Source organism: Amblyomma maculatum, chromosome 6, assembly GCF_055883805.1.
Source record: "Amblyomma maculatum isolate TAMU_Amacu chromosome 6, ASM5588380v1, whole genome shotgun sequence".
Taxonomy (NCBI): domain Eukaryota; kingdom Metazoa; phylum Arthropoda; class Arachnida; order Ixodida; family Ixodidae; genus Amblyomma; species Amblyomma maculatum.
The window spans coordinates 169,756,119-169,784,097 of record NC_139349.1 but is presented as its reverse complement, the minus strand read 5'-3'; the positions used below and the strand labels follow the sequence as shown (position 1 = coordinate 169,784,097).

Genomic DNA, 27,979 nt, shown 5'->3' with positions numbered 1-27,979 from the left:
GAAACTGCACGACAGTACTTCCCGCACTAGCCTCGCTAGCAGCGTCCCGCAAATTGAACTGGCGAATGGTGCTGGAAAGGTTATGTAGTTTGTATGTCGTTTTATTTGTAAATAATACTCATATGGGCGTGATTGTAGCTGGCGCAAGACAATAGTGGGCTAGTTCACTTAAAAGGGGCCGACACGACGATTTCTTTGCAACGTGAAGTCTTCCGAAAGCTTCGGTTCACTCCTGCACAAGAGAGAAAGCCGTGAAAGAGACTTGCAAGATGACGATCCCGAAGGTGATGCGGACGACTGTTTTGGGTTTCGCTAGAAGGTAAACACGAGCTTTTGCACTTCTCATCCGGTCGCCACGGGTCGGCAGTTAGAAATACGTGGCGTGTCAATGCACCCGAGCAGTTAATGCGGCTTTGGCAACTTAGTTTCACGTGCTTGCTTCCAGCTGCACTTCGTCCCACAGAAGTGTCGGCTCTCGCTGCGCACCGGAGTTTAAGCCTTCGAGGCCCGGTAGAAGGGCTCAGAAAAAACGTTGCTAGTGGTCGAGTTACTGTCAGCCTCCTGATAAGTAATAGGCACAGAGTAAATGCGTGAGTACGCCCTTAAGAAAGGTAGGGGCGATTGACCTCTGCTGCGCACAGTACGACCTAGCTGGCGCATATACCCCCATCTGTGTGTCAAGATTCAGCAGAAAGTATACATTTTGTCACAGAATACCGCGATTTCTCAACTAGTTCCCGCTGCTGTTTCTTTGGAGGTGCGTGCATAGAATGTGTGCAAGAGTGAGGTCGGTTGAATACATCGAGACGTGGAATATGATACTCAGTGAACCGGAGCCTCTATCACGTAGGCACAGTTTCAGCCGGCTACAAAGCAACGGAATCTTCGCGAATCTCGCCGTTGTCTACATTAATTATCCGCTTGATTTCTTCCTAGTGCGCATCGTGGTACCGGGGCGGAAGCGTTTGCAGAATATTTTGCACTTCATTTGCAATCTCATTTAACGCTGTGACGTCAGCTGTTTCTCCCACTCACGTGTTGAACAGTTACCAATACAGGACTTGTTTCAGGTGCCTCAAGGGTCCAGTGAGCTTACAGGCGCATCTTGTGGTACGTGCACGCTCTCATTTTTTCAGTTCTTTTAATTCTGCGTTGCCTTTTAATTTACAACTCGTATAACAGCACGTCCAGCTTTTTTCAGGTATTTATTTTGATGTCTCTGCCTACAGTTAGCTAAGCACTTTCTGTTTAGGCACATCACCTTTCAGCAGTATTGTTTATTCCATTCCTAAAGAAATGTAACTGAATTTCTCAACTTTAGGTTTCAGAATGGCCGGGTAATTGTTTCCTGATTATCGAGAGTGGTCTCTGCATCATTTAGCATGCAGGCACACCTTGGGAATGGCCTCATTATAGTGCTGCTGTAATTATTAGTGCATGCATGCTTATGTTGCATTAGTCTTCCTGCCTGTGAGACACCTAAATTGGTTTTCTCTGTCATTTAGAGGGCAATGTCCACAGAGACGAGTGATGTGCTGCTGGAGAAAGTTGGCAACAAGGGTGTCATCACCTTGAACCGGCCCAAGGCTCTCAATGCACTCTCCCTCGAAATGATTCGCCAGATCTATCCCATTCTGAAGGTAATATTTATTTTTTTTTTGCTTCTTCGGGTCATTCTCAAAGCTTCTGCTTATGCAGGTGTCTACAGAGGCACAATTATGCCAAGGTAGAGAAGAAACAACTTTCCGGTATAGCTGTATATAATTGGGTGATGGTGTCCAGAGATGCACAAATTTCACGTTCATTTAATGGTAAAAGCAAAATTTATAATCAGATAAGGCCGGAAGTCTTTGTTAAGAGAAGAGAAGGTCTTCATTCCTTGTGTGCAGATCCTCGTAGCGAAGCATCATGCATCTACTTGCTCCGTGCTTGTGATAAACTGTCAAAACCTTAAAAATAAAATTGATGCATTTCAAAACCTATTGAAGTCTTTAAACCCAAATATTATTTTTGCAACTGTGATGTGGCTGGATGACTCGATGAATGATTATGAAATATTTCCTTTAGACTACCAAGTATTTCGGAAAGATAGGAGGTCTCGTGGTGGTGGCGTACTGATTGGAGTAAAAGGCAACATGAGGTGTACGCAAATTGAAATCCAGGAAAAGGTGTCAGAGACCGTGTGGTGCAGACTACATACTCTCGATGGTGGAACGCTGGCTTCGGGTGCATTTTACCGGTCACCAAGGTCAGGCGTGGATGTAATTAAATCCTTACATTTTATTTTAGCCTGCCTCTCTGATGAGCGTATCAGGCTTGCCGGGGATTTGAACTTTCCTGACCTTACCTGGGCAGAAAATTCTTGACCTGCAGGAATCTCCTTAACATTCTATGACATGATTGCTGCATATGGCTTTGAACAGTATGTCAGTAGCGCAGCTCGCGGGACTAATATTCTAGATTTATTACTGTGCAATGACTCAAGCATGGTCGCGCATGTATGTAAACAAACAACGCGTGCATACAAACAATACAAAATGGCACCAAATAGAGACTCAGAACTCTGTTTGCATCAGTTGAACATCGTCTACGCCGAAGCTGTAAGCTCTGCTAAGGAGGATTTTTCCGGGCTTGAAAAGTCTATCTTAACAAATCCGAAAGCCTTCCGCGGGTACATAAGAAAATCGCGTAAAGAAAGGACAGGAGTTCCAAATATTATTCATAATAACATAGAATTTAGTGGAGATAAAGAGAAAGCTAGGATCTTCAATGAATACTTTAAATCAGCTTTTCATGCTAAGATTGCTCATCCTGTGCTGCCTACTTACATGACAGTATTGAATCTGAAATGACTCCCCTTACAATTACACTTGAGGGTGTCAGGAAAGGCCTAAATTCGTTAGATGAAGGTAAACCTGCTGGTCCCGATGAAATACCTCCCAAAGTATTAAAAGCCTGTTATGGTATCCCGATGCTTATATATATAGTATTCAATAAAGCCCTTGATTCGCGAGTTCTTCCTAGAGAATGAAAACAAACCTTTGTTATCAGGGTGCATAAAAACGGCTCTAAAACATCTGTAAAAAAACAGGCAAATCTCTTTGTGCTCTGCTTCCTGTAAAATATTTGAACATATTCTTTACAGTATATAGCCAAGCACTTAGAATCAAATCATTTCTTTTTTCAGAATCAGCATGGCTTTAGAAACGGTGTGTCTTATTCTACCCAGCTTCTAGAAATTTTCCACGATATAGGCACGGCTTTAGAGAACGGATATGAAACAGATGCCATTTTTCTAGATTTCCGGAAAGTATTCGACTCTGTTTCGCCTAACCTTTTAAAATTCAAAATGCGGAACCTGCTAATTGACAACAAAGTTCTCAAAGTACTTGAAGACTGTCTTACTGAAAGAAAACAGTGTGTGATCATGAGTGGCAGTGAGTCCTAATACATAGACATGACATCTGGAGTGCCACAGGGATCTGTTCTTGGACCCTTGATGTTTTTTGATATATATCAGTGACATCGCAACCAATATATCTTCTCACATTAGATTATTTGCCGACGATTGTGTAATATACAGGGCAATTTTCACTGGCCGCGATAAAGAAATTCTGCAGGAAGATACACCGTAGCCGCATGGACCCAGTCTTGTGAGCTGCAGTTGAATACTGAAAAATGTTATCATGTAACATTTTCTAGAAAAAGGTTGTTAGTTTTTGTTCATATGAAATGGGAAATAATAGACTGAAAAAAAAAAAAACGTCTGAAATAAAATATTTAGGTGTTACTCTCACTAGTGATCTCGCATTCAATCAACACATTAATGGGGTAATAAATAAAACAAGTGGAATACTTAACATACTAAACCGTAATGCTCCCCAAAAATTAAAACATACAGCCTATTAGACACTGGTAAAGTACGCTAGCAATACCACATACACGTATTTCTTTCTTCTGTGTCTTTCTTTTGTGGTCATCTTTATTGCGTTACCTTTCTATTCCAAGTATGTGTCACCAACTAGCCCAGCAACAAATTTTAGTGTGTACATAACTCCCCTTTTTGCTATACAGTTTTCTGCACTAGTAAGGAATACTTTAGCTGTCCTATTTGCATCATTCCATGCCGCTTGAATGAGTGTTGTTAGCAACCTCCACTTTTGGGGTGCTGAATTTTGTCTGTTCTGTTGTCTGGGCTGGTTTGAGCTGTGTTAGGGAGCCATGTGCACCTTCGTTTTGTTTAAGCTCCATTCATACCGTCTGTAAGCAGCTCGGCCTTAAGTGCAGTCATGATGTGCCCTCAAGGAGGATATTGGCATCCTGCAAGGTTGGCTTTGGTTGGGTACAGCCATCTGTTGTGTATGTAACCTTAAATTTGGCTTTGTTTGCATATATGTCCAGGGGGAAAGTTCGCATGCAAACACTACATAGAACACACTTCCGGTTGTGATGCTTTTTGTGTTAATTTCTGTGGCAGATGACTACATTTATCCCTTGCACGGCTTGATAGGAGAAAAAAATAATGAGTGAAATAGAAGGATTGTCTATGAGGTGTTTGATGACGTGACAAGAGGAGCCATGCCTAGCATATCCTTATGGAAGTTGCACACATTGAAACAGTCCACTGACGAAGTAGGGGGTGCTTGTCATTGGGGTGCATGAAGTTTCTGTGACATATTCTCCTCACATGCAAGTCAGAAGGGCTTGGGGAATTGTGTGCAGCACTGTAGACATCGGTGCCTTTTTTACAGCCTCCACAATAAAGCTGATTTTACAAGTTGTTGATGCATTTGCAAGGTTTAATAAGGATGTCATGACCCGCTTGTCTTTGTTGCAGTGGCCATAGGCCCTCAGTAATTTTTGAAAAGGCTTTGTTTTCCCTGTTTGTCTGGCAGTGTCTTCAGTATGTGACACTTGTGAATTCGGAGATGATTTATTGCTAAGTGGATAAGTGATGATCTGTGCTAGTATTTTGACCTTGTTGAAAGGGTGCTCGCAGCATATGTCACATATTTTGAGTTGTTCACTCATCCACTTTCTTCGTGTGCGTTACAGAAATGGGACACAGATCCAGAGATGAAGATGGTGATCATCAAAGCTGCACCGGGATCCAAGGCCTTTTGTTCGGGCGGGGATGTCAAGTCCATCGCCCTGACGCAGGGCCAGGAGTCTACACTCAGGGACGCTTTCTTCCGTGAGGAGTACCGGCTCAACAATCTTATTGGTGAGGGAGGGTGCACCTCAGTGATCCGTGTGTAAGAGATGTCCATCGAAATCGTGGCACATAAAATTGTGGGAAGAACTGGATCCCCCTGTGCACACGAGGCTTCAGGAAGGCCGACACATGAGTGTTTCAGCTGTGATGCCACAAATGTTTCCCGCTGTGTAAGGTAAAATCTGAGGCGGCTGCCCTTTTGAAATGTGCATCTGCCTCACCTTTGTGTGCGAGGGACAGATGGTCGGAAATGCGTGACAGTGTTTGAAATTGGTGCAGCTATCCTATGTGCCTAGCCATTCGTGCCTGTCACCTAGAACACGTTTGTTAAGCAGTGGGACATGGGTGCATTATTAATTCTGCATTGTTGGCAGGCACTGGGTTGGCAGCTGGAGGTGCACTCCAGAAGAATTTGTGCATCTGGCTGCTGCCGGGAGTGCTCCTAAGCCGCATCCTTTTTGGTCTTTGCAGCTAGCTTGACGGTCCCCTATGTTGCTCTTCTGGATGGCATCACAATGGGCGGAGTGAGTGTTCTTCCCATTTTGCCTGCGATTTTGCTGTCCTGTGAGACAGAACCACTTATGAGACAAGTTACTGGGCAAAAGTCACTTCGTTTCTTTGTTTTTGAGTTAGTGTATTTGTGATTGTACAGTGATGGGAGCCTTGGAACGCTTGCATCAAAGTGCACTGGTATATAATCGTGTATACTGAATTGCAACTGTACTATTCAGGAGGCACGTGGGAAATCACAGCTGTGGCAGTTGTTCGCTTCACAAATTAGACAAGGAATTAACAAGAACCCAGGTGTTTCACCATTGACCCCGATGTCATGGCAAGGAGGCAAATAAAAAAAAACGCGTGTGGAAAAAATTGTACTTAATGCCTTTCGTGCAAAAAATTACGCCTCTCCAGATGCAGGAAATGCCCAAGGGCAAAGCTGTGTGCTTCCTCATGCAAGAGTGCCGAAATCCCCTCAGCTGTAGGCCTGAGGTCAGTTGTGCTGATATAGGATGCAACAGGGAACCATTACAACTTCTTAATTACAAGAAAATACGTAACTAATATAATTAGAACACAAATTGTCAGGTGTTAGACATCATGCCAATTGACACGTGTTTTCTGGAACCCGTGCCCATGATTGCAAAGGAGCGATAACTGTTATCCAGGAGCCCCTGGTGATGAAAACTAGACTGTCCATTATACAAACTGATACAGGACCGTTAGGAGCCTTTCCAATACACCTGGTGCTTACAGGATGAAACCGTTGGTTGGAATTGGCATGTGCTCAGACAAGGGGTTTTCCCAATCATCTAATCAAGGTTATGGCCATGCAGGTAAGGTATCTTGGCGATGCTGGCTACTGAGGATCCATGAAATTGTGTTCCAAAAACTATTTAGTTGCCACCTCTGAAAGCCGGGGACAGGCTGTTGTGCGAAGCATGTCATTTTCACTTCTGCTTCCACAGTGAAACTTAGGTTGCATTCTCTGTGTGTGAGGGTGCAGTTATGCATTTCCTCTATCACTTTAAAGGGAGTTTTTCCAGGCTCTTTTTTTTTTTTTACAGTTGGCAAAAGGCAAATGTGTCGTATATTGACTGTGGTTTCGAGAGAGCAGAAATTGCTTCGAAAGCATTTTGTTACACTAATGCCTTAGCAGCAGTAAGACTACCTTCCTTTGCTGATGTTAATCAGGAAATCAAAAGCTGCTACTCAATAATGTTTTGTATACATTGCAATTCCATTGCATTGACATAAATGTTTTATAGGCATCACTGATCTCTGCACTGTTTTGAAGATAGAGGCCAAGATGGGAGAAGGTTGTAAGGGCCCATAAAGGAGAACCCTGCACGTGCCTTTGGAACTGTGGAATATAAACAAGTTCAGGTTAATACGAACCCACTCTATGTGTACATTATGCATGCATGCACACATTTTATGCACGCACGCACCAACAGCTCGTTTTTGTGCCCCAAATAGCGCTCCAAAGTGGCTGGGCCCAATCAATGATTATCACTGTTATTGTTATGCTTCCACTGTTCAGAGGGGTCAAAATGACTGCAGCCAGCCAGGAAAATAGTTAAGCTTGTGCCATGATATGTTTTCATTTGCTTTTACCCCTTTTTTTTTTTTCTTTTTTTGTGCAGGGTGTAGGGCTTTCAGTTCATGGAACCTTCCGTGTGGCGACAGAAAGGACGGTGTTTGCCATGCCAGAGACGGCCATTGGTGAGCCGACTGGCTTGCCATTTTCGTTTGGACAGTGCCCCTCTGTCACCGCCAGGCTGGGTGGGGTTAGAGAGAGCCTCCTTTTATTCTCCACCTGCTAACTTAATATATTTAAAGCTTCAGGATGTGGTTGTAAGCTATCTTCACCTTGAACGCATTCGATTAGGAAGGCCCTTCCTTTTTAATAGGTAGGCTGGAAATCTCAAACAAAGCTCGTGAGTACTCAAAGGGAGTGTGTGCTGACTTTATGGAAAAGCCAGGCCCACCACCACCACTACTATGCATCATTTTTGGGCAGTGACGTGTAGTCATGGGAAATGCATAGTTTTACTTTTTATGCCTGGCCTTATTTCACTCTGAAGATTGAGGAAAAAATGATCAAGACAAGCAGCACAGACTTTTGTCATAAATAATGGAGATAAATAAGTGTGAAGAAGCGTAACATTTGTTTCTTTAGTGTTGAGGTTGCCTCATATTTTATTGTGCAAACCTTTTATGATAAAACCTTCTATCCCAGGGAATTTACATCATTGCCCAGGTAGTGCAACAGTCCTCAAAGGGGTTTCGAAAGTAAAAGCATTTATTTCGCAGCAGGAGCAGGACCGTGTCATATTTGTAGGTCACTCATCTTTTGCCTATTTGTCACCAAAAGAACATAGTTTTCCAATGGAATTGGGACAGTTGCACACCCCATCACCCCCATGGAAAGGTCACTTTCAAATGAACTTTCCCAGTTATTTTTTCAGCCCATAAATCTGTTTCACTTTTTTAACCATTGATGAACTTTTGCGTCAGCAGCATCAATTTTTTTTCTTTTCCTAACCACGATGGGCACTCACACAGCGATGGAAGTGCTGCTCCATCCTGCTCCAAAAATAATGCTTCAAAACTGCTCCAAACTGGCTGTTTTGATGTTCTGCCATCCAATTTAGCAGAACACGGGAACAGTGTCATTACACCCGTGGCAAAGATATTGCTACGAAGCGGCAAGCCGAGGAAAACGAGAGAACAGAAGACAGAGAGAAGATGCTCAATGGTCGTGAGATGACATTTAATAAGTTATGTGAGTGGGCCTAGCGCGCACGCTCCTGCCCGTGCCACTGCCCTCTTTTTTTCTCCTTCGTCCATAACATGACCCAGGGTCACCGAGCGATCGTCTCGATCGTAGACGAGGAAGTTTACCGATGATGATTCCATGGCGTGATGATGGGCGTGTCTGGATGCTTGAAGAAGAGGAAGTGGCATTATGATTCCTGATGAACCTTGGCCCAGGACACTCTTGGGCCACACGTTGCCACGACTCGATGGTGAAGGCCAAGGCACGCACCGCATGGCATAGGCAGGGGAGTATGTGTAGTGGTGTCTTGGGTCGTGGGGTCGTTGGTCGGCACATCAGGGCAGTGGGGTCAAATATGGTCGTTCGGGTCTCTTCTTGTGTCTTGTGGTCATGTGTGGCGTCTCTGGTCAGTCTCTCCTTCGTCGTGTCTTGTGGTCGGGACGGGGGGGGAGGAATGGCAAGGTCGTGCTGGGTTCAGCAGGCTGGGGAACAGCCATGCGATGCCGTTTAGCCTTCAGCCGACGGCACAAGAAGTCGCAGGGTGCCGAATCTCTGGACCAGGATGAGGAGGTGATGATGAAGTACCTTGCACCTCCAACCAAATGTTACGAAGCGGCAAGCTGATGAAAACAGGAGAGCAGAGGACAGAGAGAAGATGCTCGATGGTCGGGAGATGACGTTTAATGAATATGTGAGCGGGCCTAGCGTGTGCACTCCTGCCCGTGCCACTGCCCTCTTCTTTCTCCTTCGTCCGTAACAATAAGGTTAGCTCGAGAACGCAACGGCTGATGACTTACGTGAATGTTCGGGTAGGCGCCAACCTTCTCGTAGCACCAGCTACCGTTGCTACAGCTTCGTCTTCCTTCCGTATCACTACTGTTGATCGTCGTCTTCTTCAACGTCCAGCGACGCAGGGCATATATGTAACATTATCCCCCCCCACGAAAAGCACAGTCTCGGTGCGCATTATGTCAAACTACTGCAGGTGTAGTACGGCTTCATTCGGGCGACATGAACGATCTCGGTACATGGCATAGCGGACTGTTGCGGCGGATGCACAGGGGTGATCTCATATGTCACGGAAGTGACTGGCCGTAAAACTTGGTAGGGTCCTGCGTAGCGTGGCAAGAACTTCTCACACAGCCCAACTCTACGAGCGGGAGTCCAGAGCAAGACGAGAGAGCACGGAGAGTAGTGGAGGTCCCGGTGACGAGAATCATGGCCATGGCGGCGTTTCTGGGAATTTTGGGAGGAAGCTTGTCGGCGGCGAGCAATAACACTGCGGCATCAGCTTGAGATATGGCGTCACGAACATAGGAGCTGGCATTTACGGTGGGAGGCAGTATGCTATCAAACGGAAGGGGAGGGTCACTGCCGTATAGAAGATAGAAGGGTGAGTAGCCCATTATGTCGTGACGGGAGGAATTATATTCGAACGTTACAAACGGCAAAGTAACATCCCAGTCACGGTGATCATCCGATACATACATTGACAACATGTCCGTGAGCGTGCGGTTGAGGCGTTTGGTGAGGCCGTTCGTTTGTGGATGGTAAGCGGTGGTGAAATAGTGCTTAATGGAGCAGTACCGGAGAATTTCGTCGACTACTCGAGCAAGAAAGCAATGGCCACGGTCAATGAGCAGCTGGCATGGAGCACCATGGAGCAGGATGATGTCGTGGAGAAGGAACGCAGCAACGTGAGTTGCACAGCTAGTGGGTATCGCTCGGGGGACAACGTAGTGCGTAGTATAATCCGTGGCCGCCACAATCCATTTATTCCCCGACGCAGAGAGTGGGAAAGGCCCGAGGAGATCAAGGCCAACTCGGGAAAACGGGTCTACTGGAATGTTGATCGGCTGCAGGTATCCAGCAGGCACCACCGATGGCTTCTTCCGTCACTGACACCGGTCACAAGAAGCCACGTAACGACGAACAGAGTGGTAGAGGCCTGGCCAAAAGAAGCAGCGGCGGACGCTGTCGTACGTACGGGATAGACCAAGATGACCCGCAGTGGGCGCATCGTGCAGGTTGGCACGCAGGTGTTCGGGGACTACGAGCAGAAGCTCGGCGCCATCTGGTCACATATTCCGCCGGTATAAGGTGCCGTTGTGGAGCACAAACAAAGCAAGGGTAGCATCAAGGTGATTAGTGCTGATGCGATTGATAATGCTGCAAAGCTTGGGATCTAAGCGCTGTTCATGGCGAATGTTTAAAAGGTCAGTGATGGCCAACACACATGTGTCATCGTCACACTCGCTTGTTAGTGGTGGATCTACCGGGTTGCGGGACAGGCAGTCCACGTCAGCGTGCAGCCGGCCGGACTTGTGGACGACAGAAAAAGTGTATTCCTGAAGGCGGAGGGCCCAACGCCCCAGGCGACCAGTAGAGTTCTTCAACGTAGAAAGCCAACATAAGGTGTGGTGGTCAGGGATGACGGAGAACGGGTGGCCAAACGAGTAAGGGTGAAACTTTGTAATGGCCCACACGAGGGCTAAGCACTCACGTTCTATGATCGAGTAATTCCGCTCAGCCGCAGAAAGGAGGCGACTGGCATAAGCAATGACGCGAGTGCGACCCATCTGCTGTTAGGCGAGAATGGCACCAATACCGTGACCACTGGCGTCGGTGCGTACCTCCGTTGGTGCCAAGGAATTGAAGTGTTCCAGGATGGGTGGGTTGGTGAGGGCCGCAATGAGCGCAGAAAAGGCTCGAGATTGTTCTTGGTCCCAGCAAAATGGAGCGCCATTCTTCAGAAGATTGGTGAGTGGACGAGCCGTCTCCGCAAAGTTGGGGACAAACTGCCGAAAATAGGAGCATAGGCCTAGAAATCTATGCACAATATAATGCATCTTGCACTGGTCTTAATACAAATGAAATTTTTGTAAGGGAAGGAAGCATGGAGAATAATAAATATTCGTTCTGAGCCACCAGCAATTGGAGATAATTGAGAAAGAAACTGACTGTGCGTGTGACATGGCACCTCCTCTCAGCCGTTTGAATCGCCGGCGGAGAGAGAGGCGAGATCAGCAAGCGAAGCAGGTAGCGCGAACTACTGTGAACCGTTACAAAGGAAACTTGTCAGACTGCAAAAACTGCTCTGCTGTGAAAACAAGCAGGTACTTCATCATTGAGCCCCCGTTGTCAGTGACAAGCTTGCCAGGCCTACGGCGGACAAAACCATACTCAGGGGTTTTTTACGCCAAGGCTATCTATCACTAGGAAGCTTCTCAAGAGTGTTGGAAAAACATACTGGACCTATCGTCAAAGTATTAAAATGAGCTCCAGCATTGCTCAAGCAATTGGCAGGAGGCAGTGAAGTAAAAAAGCTGCTCCAAAATGCTCGAGCCTGCTTGCACCCTTGTAGACCTCCGCCTTATTTACAAACGGACAATACGATCAAGGTCATCCCATGGTAGGCAAAAAGCACAGGAGTGGCACTAGCGCCAAGCTTGTCAATGCATGTTATTGTGACCTGAAGGCGCCTTTTTGGCAGACGAAATATCCATGTGCTCAGGAATTTATCACCCCAAGTATAGATCAAAAAGGATCATGTAATACCCCATATCTGGGTGCTTTGAGGTGCATTCAAAATAATAAAATAAAATAGATATGCACAAGATAGGGAGCAGAAAGGTCATGCTCAATAATCCGAACTCCAATTTAATGTTGCTGCTAGAGCGCATCGAAGTGGTAAACTCAACATTTGAATCTATCAAGTCAAAATAGGTAAACACATTAGGTCAGACTAGATGTTCAGTTATTAAGCGAGCCAGCAAGTGTTACATTTGCTGCTAGTAGTCTGTTCCAAGTTTTTGCTAAAGTCTACTTGTGTTATATATATTTACATGCTTTTTCCATTTGTCTTGTCAGAGATGAGTGCGAAGTTGAAAAAGCATAAAAAGGAATCAACCAGACTGGAGATTTTGTATTTCAGAAAAAGAAAGCTGTAATTACCAAAGGCGTTTGACCTTAGAAACGTGCTCCAAAGCATAATTCAAATGCTCCAAAACTCTTGTTTCGTTGCTCCAAAGCTGCTCCAAAATGCTCGAGCCTGCTTCCACTCCTGCTCACAGCATCTGCTAGGTGCCAGTATCTTGACACCTGGCCAGTATATGAACACCTGGCCAAATGTAGGTAAGACTAGGCCTTTTGCTTCTGTCCTTGCACATAGTCATGTGCTCAAATTTTTCTCTTCTTTAGTTTTCCTTTTCTAAGAGGAACGTTACTGTGTTTGCAGGTCCCAAAATGTTGCCTCTTTCGGCTTCAAACCTGTCGGGTGGCCACCTCCACAGCGAAGTTGCAACACTCGCAGTGTACAGTCAAACCTAAATATATCCAACTAGGGGATCGCTAAATCGTTACATATATCGATAATTCGATGTTCAGAAATCTGCTTGAAGCACCGCTTGCGATTGTGAAAAATGATACCGTACTTGTGGCGTAATCAACCCACTTTCATAATGAACCCACCCTCCATTTTTGCCCCCGAGAATTTGAAAAAAAAAAAAAAAGTGTTAAGGGTGGTTCACATGAAAGCGGTTGAGTGAACTCAGCGACGAGTGGCAGCGACAGAGTTAAAAATTTCCAACTTGTGGGAACTATGTTGCTCTTGCTGCTCGAGCCGTTACAACAGCCCAAAAAAGGATTTTTGTGTCGCCACAGCAGATATCGCGAGTGTTTTCGCTTGAATGTGAAACAGCCTTTAGTCAAGGGTACGTCCCTCCGTCTCGGCCATCGCATCCACAGGTCATTTATTGGCAGCGTGCCAAGATGCTGCGCAGTAGTAATGTCACGGTGTGTCTATCTTTTGAATATGCTTTTGATCTTTTGATAGCTCCTGTGGTGGCGGCGAGGGAACCAGGCAGAGTGCCCATGATGGCTTGATTGCGCAAGCCTGGTTGGATTTATCACACCGCGCTTGGGGTGGGTGTAGTCCACTGCCACAAAATCATACGAAACCGCAATAGCTGCAAACGCCGTTTGAAGCGAGCAATGCTAAAAGTCAATGTCATGATTGCAGCTTACCGCATGCTTTCATTGATTCATAGATGCAAGGATGGATGACTCTCGCAAAAAAAAATATATATATATATATATATATATATATATATATATATATATATCTACTGCTTCTTAATGTATGCAGCCGCCATATCTTATGCAATGCTGCTCATTCAGCACGACAACAAGGATGGAATACGCTCGGGAAAAAAAAAAATGTCTGCTGCTTCTTAGCATCCGCAGCTGCCATAGCTTACGCATGTTCAGCATGATGACACGAGACGCGCATCGCACATCAGCCGCCGCACGCAGAGGGTTCACAGCACACACTGAAGAAAGCATCCGACGTTCTGTCTGCCACGAGCTGAGCTGGCTTGTCGGCGCATGCGTAGTGCGTGCTGCTGGGTACGAAGACCGGAAAAGAGAGAGGAAAAAGAGAGAAAGCTCAGTAGAAAAATGGGAACACCCTTGCACTTCGCTCTATCACGTTTTTCCCCTCTCCCGAACACCACGGCTGCTTTGGCTGTGTCTGCTTCGTACCAGCCGTAACCAAACCGCTTCCCTCTTGTTCCTGCCCGCACATGGCTTGCAAACGTCACGTGCTGGCGTGCGGCAAACGATCACCACAGATGTGCAAGCTGGTAAGATCACCAAAGATGCTGTAGACCAGCCATCGTCGAACTGTTCCCTCTCATTCTCTCCGCACGGGGCTTGGAAACTTCTCGTGGCAAACGGCCAAAGGTGATGCGATCGTCTTTAGGGGGAAGGCACACCTTCCAGCGCGTGGTGCCGAATTCGACATGTCGAACAACCGGTGAAATTGAATTCAATATACAACACAGCTTTTCTATACTTTTACATGGGGTTTTTGAGGGGACATTCTGCAAGTTCGACATAACCAAAATTCAAATTGTCCAGGTTCGACTGTATATAGATGCAGGCCATTTCCTCTTAACCTTTTAACCAACACCATTCCCACTTCGAGTTATTGATCAATTCACTCTTGCCCTACTACCTCATTCGCTGGCCGTCCTGGTTAGCTCAGTTGCCCCGGAAAAAAGGCGGTCCTGGGTTCAAACCCAAGACTAATAACTTCGAAGTTTCTGAGAAAGCTATTAGCTTTTCTTTGTAGCCGTGTAGTTGTGTTCGGATGGATGGCAATAAGTTCCCTTATTACAAGCAATTTGCCTTTGAACAAAGGTCCTGATTTTTTGAAACCCTTTGAGGTGACCTTGTCAGAAGTCTAAAACACTGCTACTTCGGAGTAGGTTAGATTTTGCTGGTTTTTCTTGGTGGACTGAACACTGTAGAACGTTTTGTTGGGCTAGTTGGTGCATGTTATAAAATGAAGAAGCATCAGCAACGAACACAAGGAAATGACATGGACTGAACTCTGCCGAGTCTGAAGTCCTCCCACCTCATGGCAAGCCACATCTGAAAACCGGCACTGCACTTGTTGCTTTGCGCCACCCGCAGACTGGTGTACTTTTGTCTGCAGGTTTTTTCCCTGACGTCGGAGGGAGCTACGTGCTGCCCCGGCTACCGGGAAGGCTGGGCATCTACCTTGGACTGACAGGGCAGCGTCTCATTGGCTGGGACGTCCTCAAGGGTCGCATTGCTACACATTTCGCTTCGTCACAGAGGGTGAGGGCGCAGTGTTTCAAGCTCTTCCAGTCCGTTTGCACTTCGTCTCGAGTTCTTTGGCACAAATACGACCCACTTTAATGTGTGCTCCATCAGCTTGAGGACACGTGAGATAGCAGTGCACTTTTTGCCACGTCAGTAGTGTGGCATTGCTTTTCTTATGACTTTCACTTTGAGCAACACTGGCATGTAATCACAAGCCAAGAAACCAAGAACCCTGTTTTCAAATCTACATGTTGTATTTGGTTGTGGATTTCAAAAAAAGGCAGCACGCAAAACAGACACGGAAGGAAGAAAGATGAACGTGTGCGCATTCTTCCTTCCGTGTTGTCTGTTTTGCGCACTGTCTGTTTTTGAAATCATGCACCAACTAGCCCCCCCCCCCCGGAGTGTATTATTTGGTTGAGGATACACAGCATGTGCTCTGCTTAACTCTGCCATTTGAAAATAACACGCTCACGAAAAAGGGAAAACTTCAAAAATGCCTATCCGTGTATATCTTTCTTCCATCCTTGTCCATGTCACGCTGTTCTTCTTCAAAATACAACTGGGGCCAGTTACGAAATGATTACATCACACATGTCTGTCCATCAAAACTTGTGAATAGGAGTGGGACCAGTTGTTTGGTTTGTGAAAGATCTGTGGTAGTTTTTGTGACATGATTGTTGTGCATTTGTCCCCTTGTTTATGTGAGGCCATGCTTCATTATGCATGTCCACAAATGCTGACAGGATTGTTAAGAAGAAAAAAAAGAATAGAGGCAACCGTAGTGCTTTCCATGCACCTTCTGCTCTCCATGTTACTGATAACTTGTGACACAAAAGGGAAAACTTACCGATACCAAGGATGAGCTGTTTGAGGTGAGAAAACTAAATGAGCAATGGTGCCAGCGAGCCGTTTCTTTTTCACGCGGATCAATCAATCGCATCAATAAATCAACTTTTATTTTGCCGGAAAGGAAAGCTGAGGATGCCCGAAGAAAAAGCTCCAACGAGCTTGACAAGCTGCTGGGTCCTAAATGATAAAGTAGTATGCTTTGGCGGGTCAGGCTCTCTACTTGACTGCAGTGTGTGGCACACATTGCATTTTGGCTTTTGATTGTGGTGCCCACGTGGCCCTGTCGTTGCAGAAATAGCACTAGCTGTTTTTTCATGGTGTAAATTGACAACGCATGCTACACACAAACAGAAGACAAGAAAAAAGCGTCCTGTCTGTGTGCAGCATGTGCTGTTGAATTACACCACTTTTCAGAAGTGTGTCAAGGCATAAGGTTAGTTGTTCATCCTGCGCTGTCTCTATTTCATGTCTGCTGTGGTGCTCTCTCGTGCCTCCTTGCTGGTGCTTCCCATAAGCGCGGCTGGTCACCCAGCCTTTCACATACTTCCAGTCATGCTGTGAACCAAATGGAGCCAGACAGGTTGCTGCCATCACAGTGAAATAGTAGCACCATGTTTATGTCATGGCTGACCTTTGAGGTGCTTTTTAGGGAGTTGGAAATTTGTTGCACATTAAAGGTTTTCTGTCTCCAAAGCACATCAGTGTGCTCGAAACACAGTAGCATCAGATGGGGGCACCTCTGTCTTTTTAGCATCTTTTAGGGCCTAGCAGTGCAGAGGGGGGTGGTAACCTTTATGCCTTGTGGGATACTTTGTGATGGAACATGTGTCAATCACTGCCTGTGCACACCAAGAGGGAATTGAGACTGAAAGGTATGTTTTCATTGATTCCCACACAGATTGAGGCCATCGAAGGTGACCTCATGCGGCTGACTACGCCATCCATCTCGGACATTGACAAGATTCTCGTCAAGCATCAAGACCAGGTGAGTGTTGGTCGACAGCTGTGAACCATCTTGGGTTCATGGTCACCCTTCGAGGATACTGAATGTGTAGATTTAATTCAATGGGGCTACGGAGAGAGAGGATAGCAATGATTTCGGGTACCCTTGGCAACTTGAGATCAGTATGTGGCTGACCGAATTTTCAGACTCCAGTAATTACGACTTCATTCAGAAACCGTCACACGCCCCATAGGAATGTGTACATTTTCACAACCAATATTTCGGACTCTATGGTGTCCAGAAATTCGATTTTTAGGACAAATTTTGGTGCCATCAATACTGGTGGAGATCGTTTTTTGGCTGAGGGCTCATTTTTTCAGCATAACATAGGCGTGAGCGGGCATCATTGTCACAATCGGCTTTGTGGCTGCGAAAGCAGAGTCATTCGGATGGACTAGCTTAGCTCTGTGTTCATCATTGTTATTGTGGCAGTGGCAGTAAGGGAACGGTTATCGGCATCGAGGTAGCGTGCAAATAGCACCCATTCGAACTGAAAATGGAACGTGAGCACTGTCCGCTGCGGCTCACTCTGATGGCGCCGCCGCCCACGGAGAAAAGTGGGCAAGGGTAGGGTTGCGTTCAGGAGGCTCTGCTTGTTTTTTTTCCCATGAGTCCCATCTCGCGGTCTTTGCTACTGTGGTTAATCATGGAAATTAAATGCTGTTGCTTCGCGCGACGCTTGCATTTGTTTGCGGCATGAGCATGACAGAAGCTTGACTGGTATTCTGACTGGAGGGTTACAGCTTAGCACGTTCTGCTTCCACGGGCCGCACTGCTCATGCGGTGAACACCTTGAGCGAGTTGCATGCTTCCCTGTGGCACATATGCCTGCCACGTCTGCACCAATCAGCGCACGCTGGCAGCCGCGCCCGCCATATCAGATCATGCTGGGACGTCCGCATGGGCGGCGCACGGAAGCAAATGATAGGAACCGATCACGCTATGCAATAACTCCCTATTATCGACATATAAGTGAAACATGGGGAGTGGCAAAGTTCCTGATTTGTAAAGCTGATTTTTCGCAGAAAAATGACTTTTTCATGTTCACGAATTTTTTGGACTGTTCGATTACAATTGAACCCGGCTGTATCGAACTCGAAGGGGATCGCGAAATAGTTTCATATATCGATACTTCGATATAGAGAAATCGGCTTGAGACGTCTCTTGCGATCGTGAAAAATGATACTGTATTTGTCGCGTAATCAACCCAGTAGCATAATGAACCAACCTCCCACTTTTGCTCCCCCCAGAAAATTTGAAAAAAAAAAGGAGCATTCAGAGGCACATCCCTGTGTTTCGACCATCACATCCATAGCTCATTTATTGGCAGCATGCCAAGATGCTTTGCAGCGATATTATCAGGGCATGTTTATCTTTTGACTATACTTTTGATAGATCCTGCGGTGGCAGGGAGCGAACTTGGCAGAGTGCCCCTGATGGCTTGATTGCACAAGCCTGGTTCGATTTATCACGCCGCGCTTGGGACGGGTGTAGTCCACTGCCACAAAGTCATTGGAAGCGTGATAGCTGCAAATGCCGCTTGAAGAAAACAATGCCAAAAGTCTGTGTCATTATCGCAGCTGACCACGTGGTTTCATTGATTCATAGATGTAAAAATGGACGACTCTCGCAAAAAAAAAAAAACGCTGCCGCTTCCTAATATCCACAGCCGCCATGGCTTACGCTGCGCCGCACATTCAGCACAAGGACGACTCACAAAAGAAGAAAAAAAAAACAAAGATTGCAACTTCTTAACGTCTGCAGCCGTTACAGCATACGCTACACCGCACGACAGCAAGGCAGAACGACTCCTGAAAAAAAAAGACAGAAAAAAATATACCTGTCGCTTCTGCGTCTGCAGTCCAGACCAGACATTCAGCTGGACGACACGAAGACGCGCATCACACGTCAGCCACCACGGGCAGAGCTGGCTTGTTCACGCATGCGTAATGCGTGCTGCAGCGAACGAAGACCGGGAAAGAGTGAGGAAGGGAAGAGATAAAGCTCAGCAGAAGAATGGGCACACTCTTGTTGCACTTTGCTCTATCGCGTTTTTTCCCTCTCCCAAACACTACGGCTGCATTGGTTCTCTCTCGATCCTTCACGCACATGGCTTGCAAACGTCGCGTGCTGGCGGGCGCCTTTGGGGAAAGGGCGCGGCGCTGCCCTAGACCAGCCGTCGCCGGACTGTGTCCTCTCATTCCTTCCGCACGTAGCTTAAAAACGTCATGCGGCAAACGGCCGAGGGTGGTGCGATCGTCTTTGTGGAAGGCGCACCGTCCAATGCGTAGTGCGGAGTTCGATTAGTCGAACGACCGGTGAAATTGAGTTCGATATACGACGCAGCTTTCTTATACTTTTACATGGGATTTTCAAGGGGATATTCCGTCAGTTAGATATAATCGAAATTCGAATTATCCGAGTTCGACTGTATTAGGACTGTTTCCTGGGCCCCGCCGAGTCCGAAAAAAGTTGGAAACTAGTCTCATTGGCTGTGCCGTGTGGAGTTTTTTTTTTTTTTAATTAACAACTCTGAGTGCATGGCCTAATAAGCTTATCCATGTCCTGGAGCAATCTTTATTTAAAGTGGTTTATGATCGTAAAGGAGATGGGTCGTCATAATGGCCAGGAAATGACACGGGGTTGTCATGTCACTCATAGCCAACCTGATCATGGCACATAGCTTTGTGACATCAGACATGCCATTGTTGTTGCAAGAAATATGAAACAACCGTTCAGTTCAGAATTTTTCAGCTAAAAAACTGCTTTGTTCACCAGTGAAACATGCAAGCAACCATATGCAACTGCGTCATATGAGTGCGCTAATGGTTTTGAATTAATGGCCCTTTAAAGCTTGCTGTGAAGCTAGCATAGTCAATTAGGGGAATTTTCGTGCGGTGATGACGGTGGTGCGAACATGGTCAGTAAACTGAACTTTTCTTTCCACGAGTGCAGTTGTTCCTTCACCATGCCAGAGTGGCTCAGTGTTTGGGGTGCTCGGTTTCTGTGGCTGACGATGTGAGTTCGATCCTGGCTGCGGACAATGCATCCCAGGAAGGGGGGGAATGCATTGTGTGATGTCAGCACATAGTAAAGAATGGTCAAAATTATCCAGAGCCTTCCATTGCACATACAGTGTCCCTTACAGCCTGTGTCGCATTGGAGTGTGAAGCTGCATAAAAACAGTTGTCGCTTCATTGTTCAGTAAATTACTGAACTAAGGCGTTACACTGGCAACACTGTTGTATCCTTATTTCTTGCTTCAGTTTCGTTTCTTTCAGTGTACATATCGTCATCGTCATTCAATATGATTCCCTATATAAGTGGCTTCACTGTGACGAATAAAGGGGGGTTTCTGCATACTGCGCTTGTGTGGTCCCGTGTCATGCATCTGGTCTGAATCAGACACCACATATTGGCGACGAGGATCAGTATCGGAGCCATGTCACTCGGGTGTTTCCCAGCACCGCCCCCTTTCTTGCCTGCACCCGGTGACCCGGCTGTGCCTTGGTAGCAGTGGAAACTCGTATTTCTGAATTCCCTGGAGGCCATTGGCGGCGATGAACTGAAGCCGAAGCGTTGCAAGGCAATTCTGCTAAACTCGCTCGGGGTTGAAGGCCAGCGAATATTCTACAGCATCCTTGCACAAGGAGCAGACGCGACTGCGGACGCCACGGCCGAGGACAAGGTGGCTGCGGACGCCAAGGCTGAGGAAAAGGTGGACCAGTTCAAGGACGCGCTTGCTGCTCTGGATACGCATTTCGCGAGCGCTATGAATGATTTGGTGGAGCGGCGCCGGTTTCATCAAAGACGACAACTGCCTGGTGAGACATTTCAAGCATTTACAAACAGTCTTCGGGACCTTGCGTCTACTTGCAATTTTGGCAGTGCTACCGATAGCATGATTCGAGACCAATTACTGGAAGGCACTTCGTCACAAACAACCCGTGAACGCATGCTTTATGAAGGGTCTTCGCTTACATTGCAGCGTGCTGTTGACATCGGGAAGCAAATTGAGCAAACAAAACAAGAGCTCAGGGAATTCGCACATAGCACTGTGAACAAGATTCAAGATGTGCGAAAAAGGTCAGACTCTGAGCAAGAAGTTGCTACAGGTGCGGCTCGTCATCGCATATGGCTAACTCGACTGCATGTCCGGCGAGGAACAAGCGTTGCCACTCTTGTGGAAAAATTGGTCACTTTTCAAGCATGTGCAGATCGAAGAAAATGAAATATGCCGTTCGAAAGCCCGAGAAGGCCAACGCCGTCACGGTACTTCAAATCGGTGACCGTAATGCGTCGGCGAAAGATATTCGAGCCAACATTTCCATCGGGAAGATAAGATTGTCGTTGATTGTCGACACAGGCGCTACGGTTTCTTTGCTATCTAGCCGACACATACTCATTACGGCCGCCAACTGCCAATTTGTGTGACTATTCCGGAGAACAAATCAAGTTAAGCGGTTGCTTTCTTGCTGACGTATCTTACAAGGGAAACAGAGCCAGTGTGCTTTTTCATGTCACAACCAAGGGCACTTCGCTGCTGGGGCTTGATGCCGTTCGGAACCTAGGAATCACTATCAACGGCTCAACCTTGAATTGCTGCCAGGTGACATGCCCTGATTCACTGCCTTCAGAATTTACGCACCAGTTTGCGCACTTGTTCACGGAACAGTTAGGGCATGTGAAAGGCTTTGTTCACCATGTTAAATGCCGTTCATCTGTGAAACCAGTCGTTGCGAAACTCAGACGCCTGCCGCTCACGCTACGGCAACAGGTATCGGTAGAGATACAACGCCTGCTGGCCGAAGATATAATTGAACCTGTCGACGCATCGGAGTGGATTTCACCGATCGTCGTCGTGAGGAAGAAGGACGGTTCAATTAGGTTGTGTGCGGACCTACGTGAAGTGAACAATGCAGTAATTGCCGATGCTTTTCCTCTTCCGCATACAGAGGAATTACTTCATGAACTAGCTGGAGGAACGTGCTTCTCAAAGCTCGACTTAGCGTCGGCATACCACCAGCTAGAACTGGCTCCGGAAAGTTGGGGACTAACCACCTTTATCACACACGAAGGATTGTTTCGTTTTAAGGGAGTGTGTTTTGGCCTTGCATCTGCCCCTTCAGCCTTTCAGAGAATGATGCAGCATATTTTGAAAGATTGTAAAGGCGTACTTTGTTACATTGATGATGCGATTGTGTGGGGCAAGACACGTGAGGAGCACCACAAGAATCTACACCAGGTGCTAAAACGCATTGGTGATTCAGGTTTGAAGCTCAACCAGAAATGCACATTTGCTGTTTCAGAACTATCCTTTTTAGGGCATACGGTGAGCTCAAAAGGGCTCACACCATTGCAGTCTAAGGTTGACGCTATTGTCAAAGTGCCTGCTCCTCACGATGTTGCCACTTTGAGGTCATTTTTGGGTCTCGCTGGTTACTATGCTCGGTCTGTGCCACGATTTGCTGATCTCGTCGAGCCGCTTAGAAGGCTCCTGCGGTCTGGTCAACAGTTCACGTGGGATAATGATGCTGAGCGTAGCTTCCAGCTTGTTAAGACAGCTTTGTCTTCAAGCCCAGTCATACAAATTTTTAACCCAGACCTTGATGTAATTGTTACGACAGATGCTTCTGATAAGGGTCTGGGAGCCGTTCTTCAGCAATGCGATGGTGACAGCGTACGCACGGTGGCCTTCGCATCACGTGCCCTGACTCCTGCTGAGCGGAAGTACTCCGTTGGTTTTGCGCACGAAGGTCACCCAGGAATTGTGAGGACGAAGCAGAGACTACGTGATCTTTAGTGGTGGCCGCGTTTGAATAAACAGGTAGAACAAGCAATCTATTTTTGCCATATCTGCCAGGCCGCGGACAAGTCCGCTAAACCGTCGTTTGCACCGCTGCAGCCGGTGACGTTTACAGCGCTACCATGGCAGAAGTTAGCAATGGATATAGTGGGACCGATTGGCTGGGCCCCTTTAGACTGTAGGTGCATGATATCGCTGATCGATTATCATTCCAAGTGGCCTGAGGTTGCCTTTTCATCTACAGTGACGTCACAGAGTGTAGTCGATTTTTTGCAGACTGTGTTCAGCCGAGAAGGCTATCCGGAAGAAATTGTCACAGATAATGGGCCTCAGTTTAGTTCGCAAATGTTTGAAACATTCTTGAGAGAGAAGGGTATTGCGCATCGTTGTTCTTCTCTGTACTATCCACAGGGAAACGGCACGATTGAACGTTTTAATCACGTGCTGAAAGATTTCATGCAGGTTGCCCGATTGGAGCAACGGCCCCTCCAGGCTGCTGTGGTTGACTATCTCGGCATATATAGGTCGACGCCGCATGCGACAACGGGTGTGTCACTAGCTAAGTTGCTCCACGGGCGCCAGCCAAGGACAAGACTCAATACAGTGGGTTTGCCGACAAGAGAGGGTCGGTTCGAATAAAAATGTTCCTGCTAGGGTTAGGACGAAGCAGATGTATGCAAAACAGTATACGGACAGGAGGCGAGGTGCGAAAAGACCAGTCTTTAGAGTACGGGACTTGTTCGTGTACGCAAGACAGCAGACGGTGGGAAAGCGTCTGTAAACTACACAGGGCCTTTGAAGATTGTCGGCAGAAAAGGCAAAAATAGCTTTTTGATGAGCGACGGTCGTTGCTGGAACGCGTCTAAACTAGTTCGGGTTCCCTGCAATAAATCGCAGACAATAGAACAATGGGCATGGGAATCGCCTCATCACTGCTCGGGTACCGCTGGGCCTGAAAGGTGCGCAGACGCTGAACAGGGTGAATTGTTGCGATTGCCGGAAACAAGGGCTGAAGTTAATGAAGAAATGGTTGCTCCTTTAGAGGATTCGGTGGAACAACCTTTGCGTCGCAGCACTAGGGTGCGCCGACCTGTAGAAAGATTTGGGTTTTCTTTACCTAAACAATAAGTGTTTAGTTCGTGTTATTTTGGTTGTTGCAAATTACTATGTTGTATTTTTCAAGTGGGAGGCGATGTTGTATCCTTATTTCTTGTTTCAGTTTCGTTACTTTCAGTGTACGTATCGTCATCTTCATTCAGTATGATTCCCTATATAAGTGGCTTCACTGTGATGAATAAAGGGGGGTTTTTGCATACTGCGCTTGTGTGGTCCCGTGTCATGCGTCTGATCTGAATCAGACACCACAAACACTGCGATGACCGTCTTCTGAACTTAAAATTGTGCATTGCGTCGTGTTTCGCATGCTTCCCGGAAACAGTCATCTATGCATTTGGCATGTAAGTGTGCTGTCTCTGGTGAAGTCTCTCACTGCACTGTGGCAGTCATCTAATTACACGTTGGCATCTCAAGACTCTTTGTGCAGCTAACATGGCAATGTGCAACCTTTTGGTGGAAATGCCTATTTTGTTCACAGGGTCTCTGTGTTCAGTAGTGTGGGCAGAAAGTAAAAGTTTGCAACAGTGTAGTGGAATGCAGCAAAGCCTTTGCCATTGCTTTTCAGCTGTGCATTGTGTTTTATGTTGCAGTGTGAAGCTGACTTCCGGAAGGAGTTTGTCCTCAAGAAGTACATGGGGCGCATCAACGCAGCCTTTGACGCACCCAGCGTGGAGAAGATCATTGAGAATCTCAAGAAGGACAACTCTGACTGGGCCAAGGAGCAGCTCACCATCCTGAGCCAGATGGTAGGCACCCTTTTTTTTTGCCGGTTGCTTCTCCTGGCTCCATCTGGTCACGTTGGTGCAGGGATGGAGAACGATTGCTGCTGGCTTACTGAAGCAATTTTGCATGCTCATCGTTGGACTTGCACACACTTTTGACTCATTGAAGATAAGTTGGAGGCTATGGAAAGGAACATAAAAGGTGTAATTTAAAAAGACGGAAAAGCAGCAGACTTGGTAAGGGAACAAATGTGAGTTAATGGCACTTTAGATGAAATCAAGAAGACAGAACTACAGGAGAAAGGGGTGTGATTGTGACAGAAATTTTTTTTTTTTTTTTTAGCATTTAGGTTTTGTGCAAAGCAGTTAGATTCAAAATGTGGCGATGCAACGTCATTCTCAAAATCACTGCTGCTTGATGCATCAAAAAATACTATGTGCATGCCTGCCATCTGGCGAACTTTCTTGTTGTATCTTGCGACCTTGTTTCCACCACAGTCACCACTGTCTCTAAAAATCACTTTCCGTGAGCTGGAGGAAGGCATCCGGCTGACCCTGCAAGACTCCCTGAAGATGGAGTTCCGCCTCTCGCAGCGCTTCATGCAGGACTCTGACTTTTATGAGGGTGTCCGATCAGGTGCGTGACAGTCTTTCCTGTTCCAAGCACATTTGGCCTTGTTAAAACGAAGCCATCAGGAAAGAGAGTTGATGCTGGTGTACAAAAGCTAGGTAGTGAATTTTCTTTTAAACCATCTGCACTGATGAGAGTATTGTGGTTATTCTTGCCATGAGCCTGAAGCATTTTAAACAATGTGTAGGAGTCCGTGTTCCACAAAAACTTTTATTGCAATAGTGTTAGAGTTGCTACCATACCAAAATCCCAGACCAAATTGCCTGATTGGTCAAGACAGTTGTGGTGTCCTTCCAATAGTCGTGTGACAAAAAAAGACTAATCACAGCACACCCATGGGAGTCAAATTTAAAAAAATAGCCTCCTAGTTTCCTGATTGGGCTAGCCAGTGGTGACCTCATGAAGGTCATGTGGCCATGAAGGACGAATCAGTGTACTACCCACAGGACTGAGCTCATAAATGGCCCCTTTGGCCCATCCCAAAAATTTTGGTGTCCTGTCTACCTGTCACACTAAAACCTTGCTACTGTCACAGACGAAATTTTCTGATTGGTTAACACAGTGATGACATCATGGCGATCAAAGTCCAATTGCAGAGCATCGCCCACAGGAGTCAACTTAAAAAATAGCCTCTTGTCTCTCCTGCTCCATGTTCTTTTTGTGCTAAGAGCTTTGCCAAAATGAGCAATCAGAAATGCTGTTTTCTTTGTTTCTTGAGTTGCCAACACGGAATTAAACTGTAATTTACTGTGACCACTCCACGACACAGACAAATGGGAGTTATCTTGTTTCTTGAGTCTGTTACTGTGATAGACACGGAGACCTCTGCGTCTGGCCTTTGCAGTGCTAATTGACCGCACGGGGAGCCCAAAGTGGAATCCGGCCACCTTGGAGGAAGTTACCGAAGAGAGAGTCAGCGCCTACTTTGAGCCTCTGCCTTCTGACAAGGAGCTGAGGCTCTGAGCCCTCCCTTGGCCTCCTCTGTCCTGTTCCTCGTCTCTCTGTTGACCAGCTTTGCTGCTTTCAAGCTGGAAGGGGGGTCGAGGCCCACGGCTTTGAGAACTGCGTGGGCAAAATTCGTAAGAGGAGCCAATGTCGCGTAGAGTCCCGTCGAGGAGAGCCTCATGCAGTGTGCCGACCTTGGCATTGGTATTTTTTAGCTTTGGTGGTCGACAGTCGGGAGAAGCACAGTGCACGTTTTGGTACCCTTTTCATTTTGTTATTGAGCAGCAGAAGGAGCAGCGTCACACAGTTGGGCTAAAGGGGGCAAGGTGTTGGTCGGAGAGAAAGGAGGGTTCGCCCCTGTCTTAAGCGCTGCACTTGCTGCAGTCCTTTTTTGACCCCCTTTCATCTGAGCAGGCAGAAATCATGTATCGGCTGGTTTCGTGCAGTGCTCAAAGGGGCAGCACACAGATTCCTCCTTCCTCGCTGGCAGATCTTAGAGGATCCATGAGCTAACTTCTACTGAGGGACTGTTTTATTATTTAAAATGTGAAAGCATTTTTATTCTGTCCTTGGTTTCACGGGGGATCATTATGGATGTTGCAGGGCGCTGTGACCTACAGTTGTGCGCGGTGCCGACGTCACAAATTCCAGCTAGCAAAGCCATTCCTCGTATATTTTGATGGCAGCAAGGCATTGTTGGTTTGGTTTGGTTGAAAGTTCTCTAATCTGTGTCATATTTTTTCCCCCGTTGTTTCTCATTGCTTCACCAGTTTCAGGTGACACGCAGCGTGATGTTACTTGGAAACGTGCACAGCTAGTCACTTGGCTTTTCCACGGGAACTTGATCTCCACAAATACATCCAGTAAAAAACCCGAGCCTCTGCCTTGTACGCCCTGCATAAGACAATCCAGTACAGTTTCTTTCCAGCCGGCACCCTGCACAAAGCCTTCAAGCAGCTCCTCCAGAATGGAAATTTTTTTGTACGGGAGTTGCGCGCTAGCTTCGCCGCATCCCGCAGTGATTTAAAAACTTGGCAAGCTTACTTAGAGCAACTGAAGAATAAACTATCAAGGTGCGTTTTCCTCTGTAAGTGTAGCGCTTCAGGGGAGGCATACACACATGCAGCGAAATGTTTTCCTCTGCCTTTTTTGGGCACTTTTGGAGTGCATTTTGGCTCCTGAATTATCGCTTTCTTCTGTAAGCTGGGAAGAAGGGTGACCCGTTTAATTTCGAAGATACGCGACATAGTGTACTCCGAGAAGCAGGGTAGCTCGTATGGTTCTTTGAAAGCAAAACGCTGCGCTCAGTAGGCCAGAACCAGCTTGTCAAAGTGACACGTGGGCTCGAACAAATGCGTTCCACCTGATGTCTTACGGTGCTGAGATTCAAAGGAGAGTCTCGTCGGTTTATATCTTGAGTGGCAGCTCTTGGCTGCCAGTTTTTTTTTTTTCTTCTTGCCCACGTGAAATTATGAATGCTCGTACATTGCTCGCCCAACCGGCGGTTTGTGCACTTTTGCCCTTGTTTCAGCAGACCCGATGTTGTCCACATTATTAAGCGCCCACTTTTGGCCAGTTCTATTCGAGGAGAGTTCACTGATGGAGTGCTAGATTATCGGAGAGAATGGGGAAGCAGCACACGCTGCTACACCCACCCCCTCCCCTTCTCGCCATGGGGCTCTTCAGGAGAGCGAGCAGCAGCGATGTTATGTTTAGAAATTAAATGCTTGAAAGTGCACTTAAGCAACCACTGTCTGGATTGTCCATTATTTGCCTCAA

The 27,979-nt window shown here is 46.7% G+C and overlaps 1 protein-coding gene across 1 annotated transcript; it reads left to right on the top strand.

Moving 5' to 3' along the window:
- Positions 1 to 12: 12 nt before the first annotated feature.
- Hibch (3-hydroxyisobutyryl-CoA hydrolase) lies at positions 13 to 27,951 on the top strand. Its single transcript, XM_084607664.1, has 11 exons — positions 13 to 319; positions 1,071 to 1,110; positions 1,506 to 1,640; positions 5,056 to 5,224; positions 5,687 to 5,739; positions 7,360 to 7,438; positions 14,995 to 15,140; positions 16,876 to 16,962; positions 24,493 to 24,648; positions 25,123 to 25,261; positions 26,100 to 27,951. Exons 1-11 carry the CDS (start codon positions 270 to 272, stop codon positions 26,216 to 26,218), a joined length of 1,173 nt encoding a protein of 390 aa, XP_084463790.1. The 5' UTR covers positions 13 to 269; the 3' UTR covers positions 26,219 to 27,951.
- The last annotated feature ends 28 nt before the right edge of the window (positions 27,952 to 27,979 follow it).

What these genes read in the sequence shown, in the direction of transcription:
- Hibch (XM_084607664.1), top strand. Translation starts at nt 270, where the DNA reads ATGACGATCCCGAAGGTGATGCGGACGACTGTTTTGGGTTTCGCTAGA. An exon ending in CCGGCTCAACAATCTTATTG is followed by an intron (nt 5,225 to 5,686) that starts GTGAGGGAGGGT and finishes TGGTCTTTGCAG; the next exon opens with CTAGCTTGACGGTCCCCTAT. An exon ending in CATGCCAGAGACGGCCATTG is followed by an intron (nt 7,439 to 14,994) that starts GTGAGCCGACTG and finishes TTTTGTCTGCAG; the next exon opens with GTTTTTTCCCTGACGTCGGA.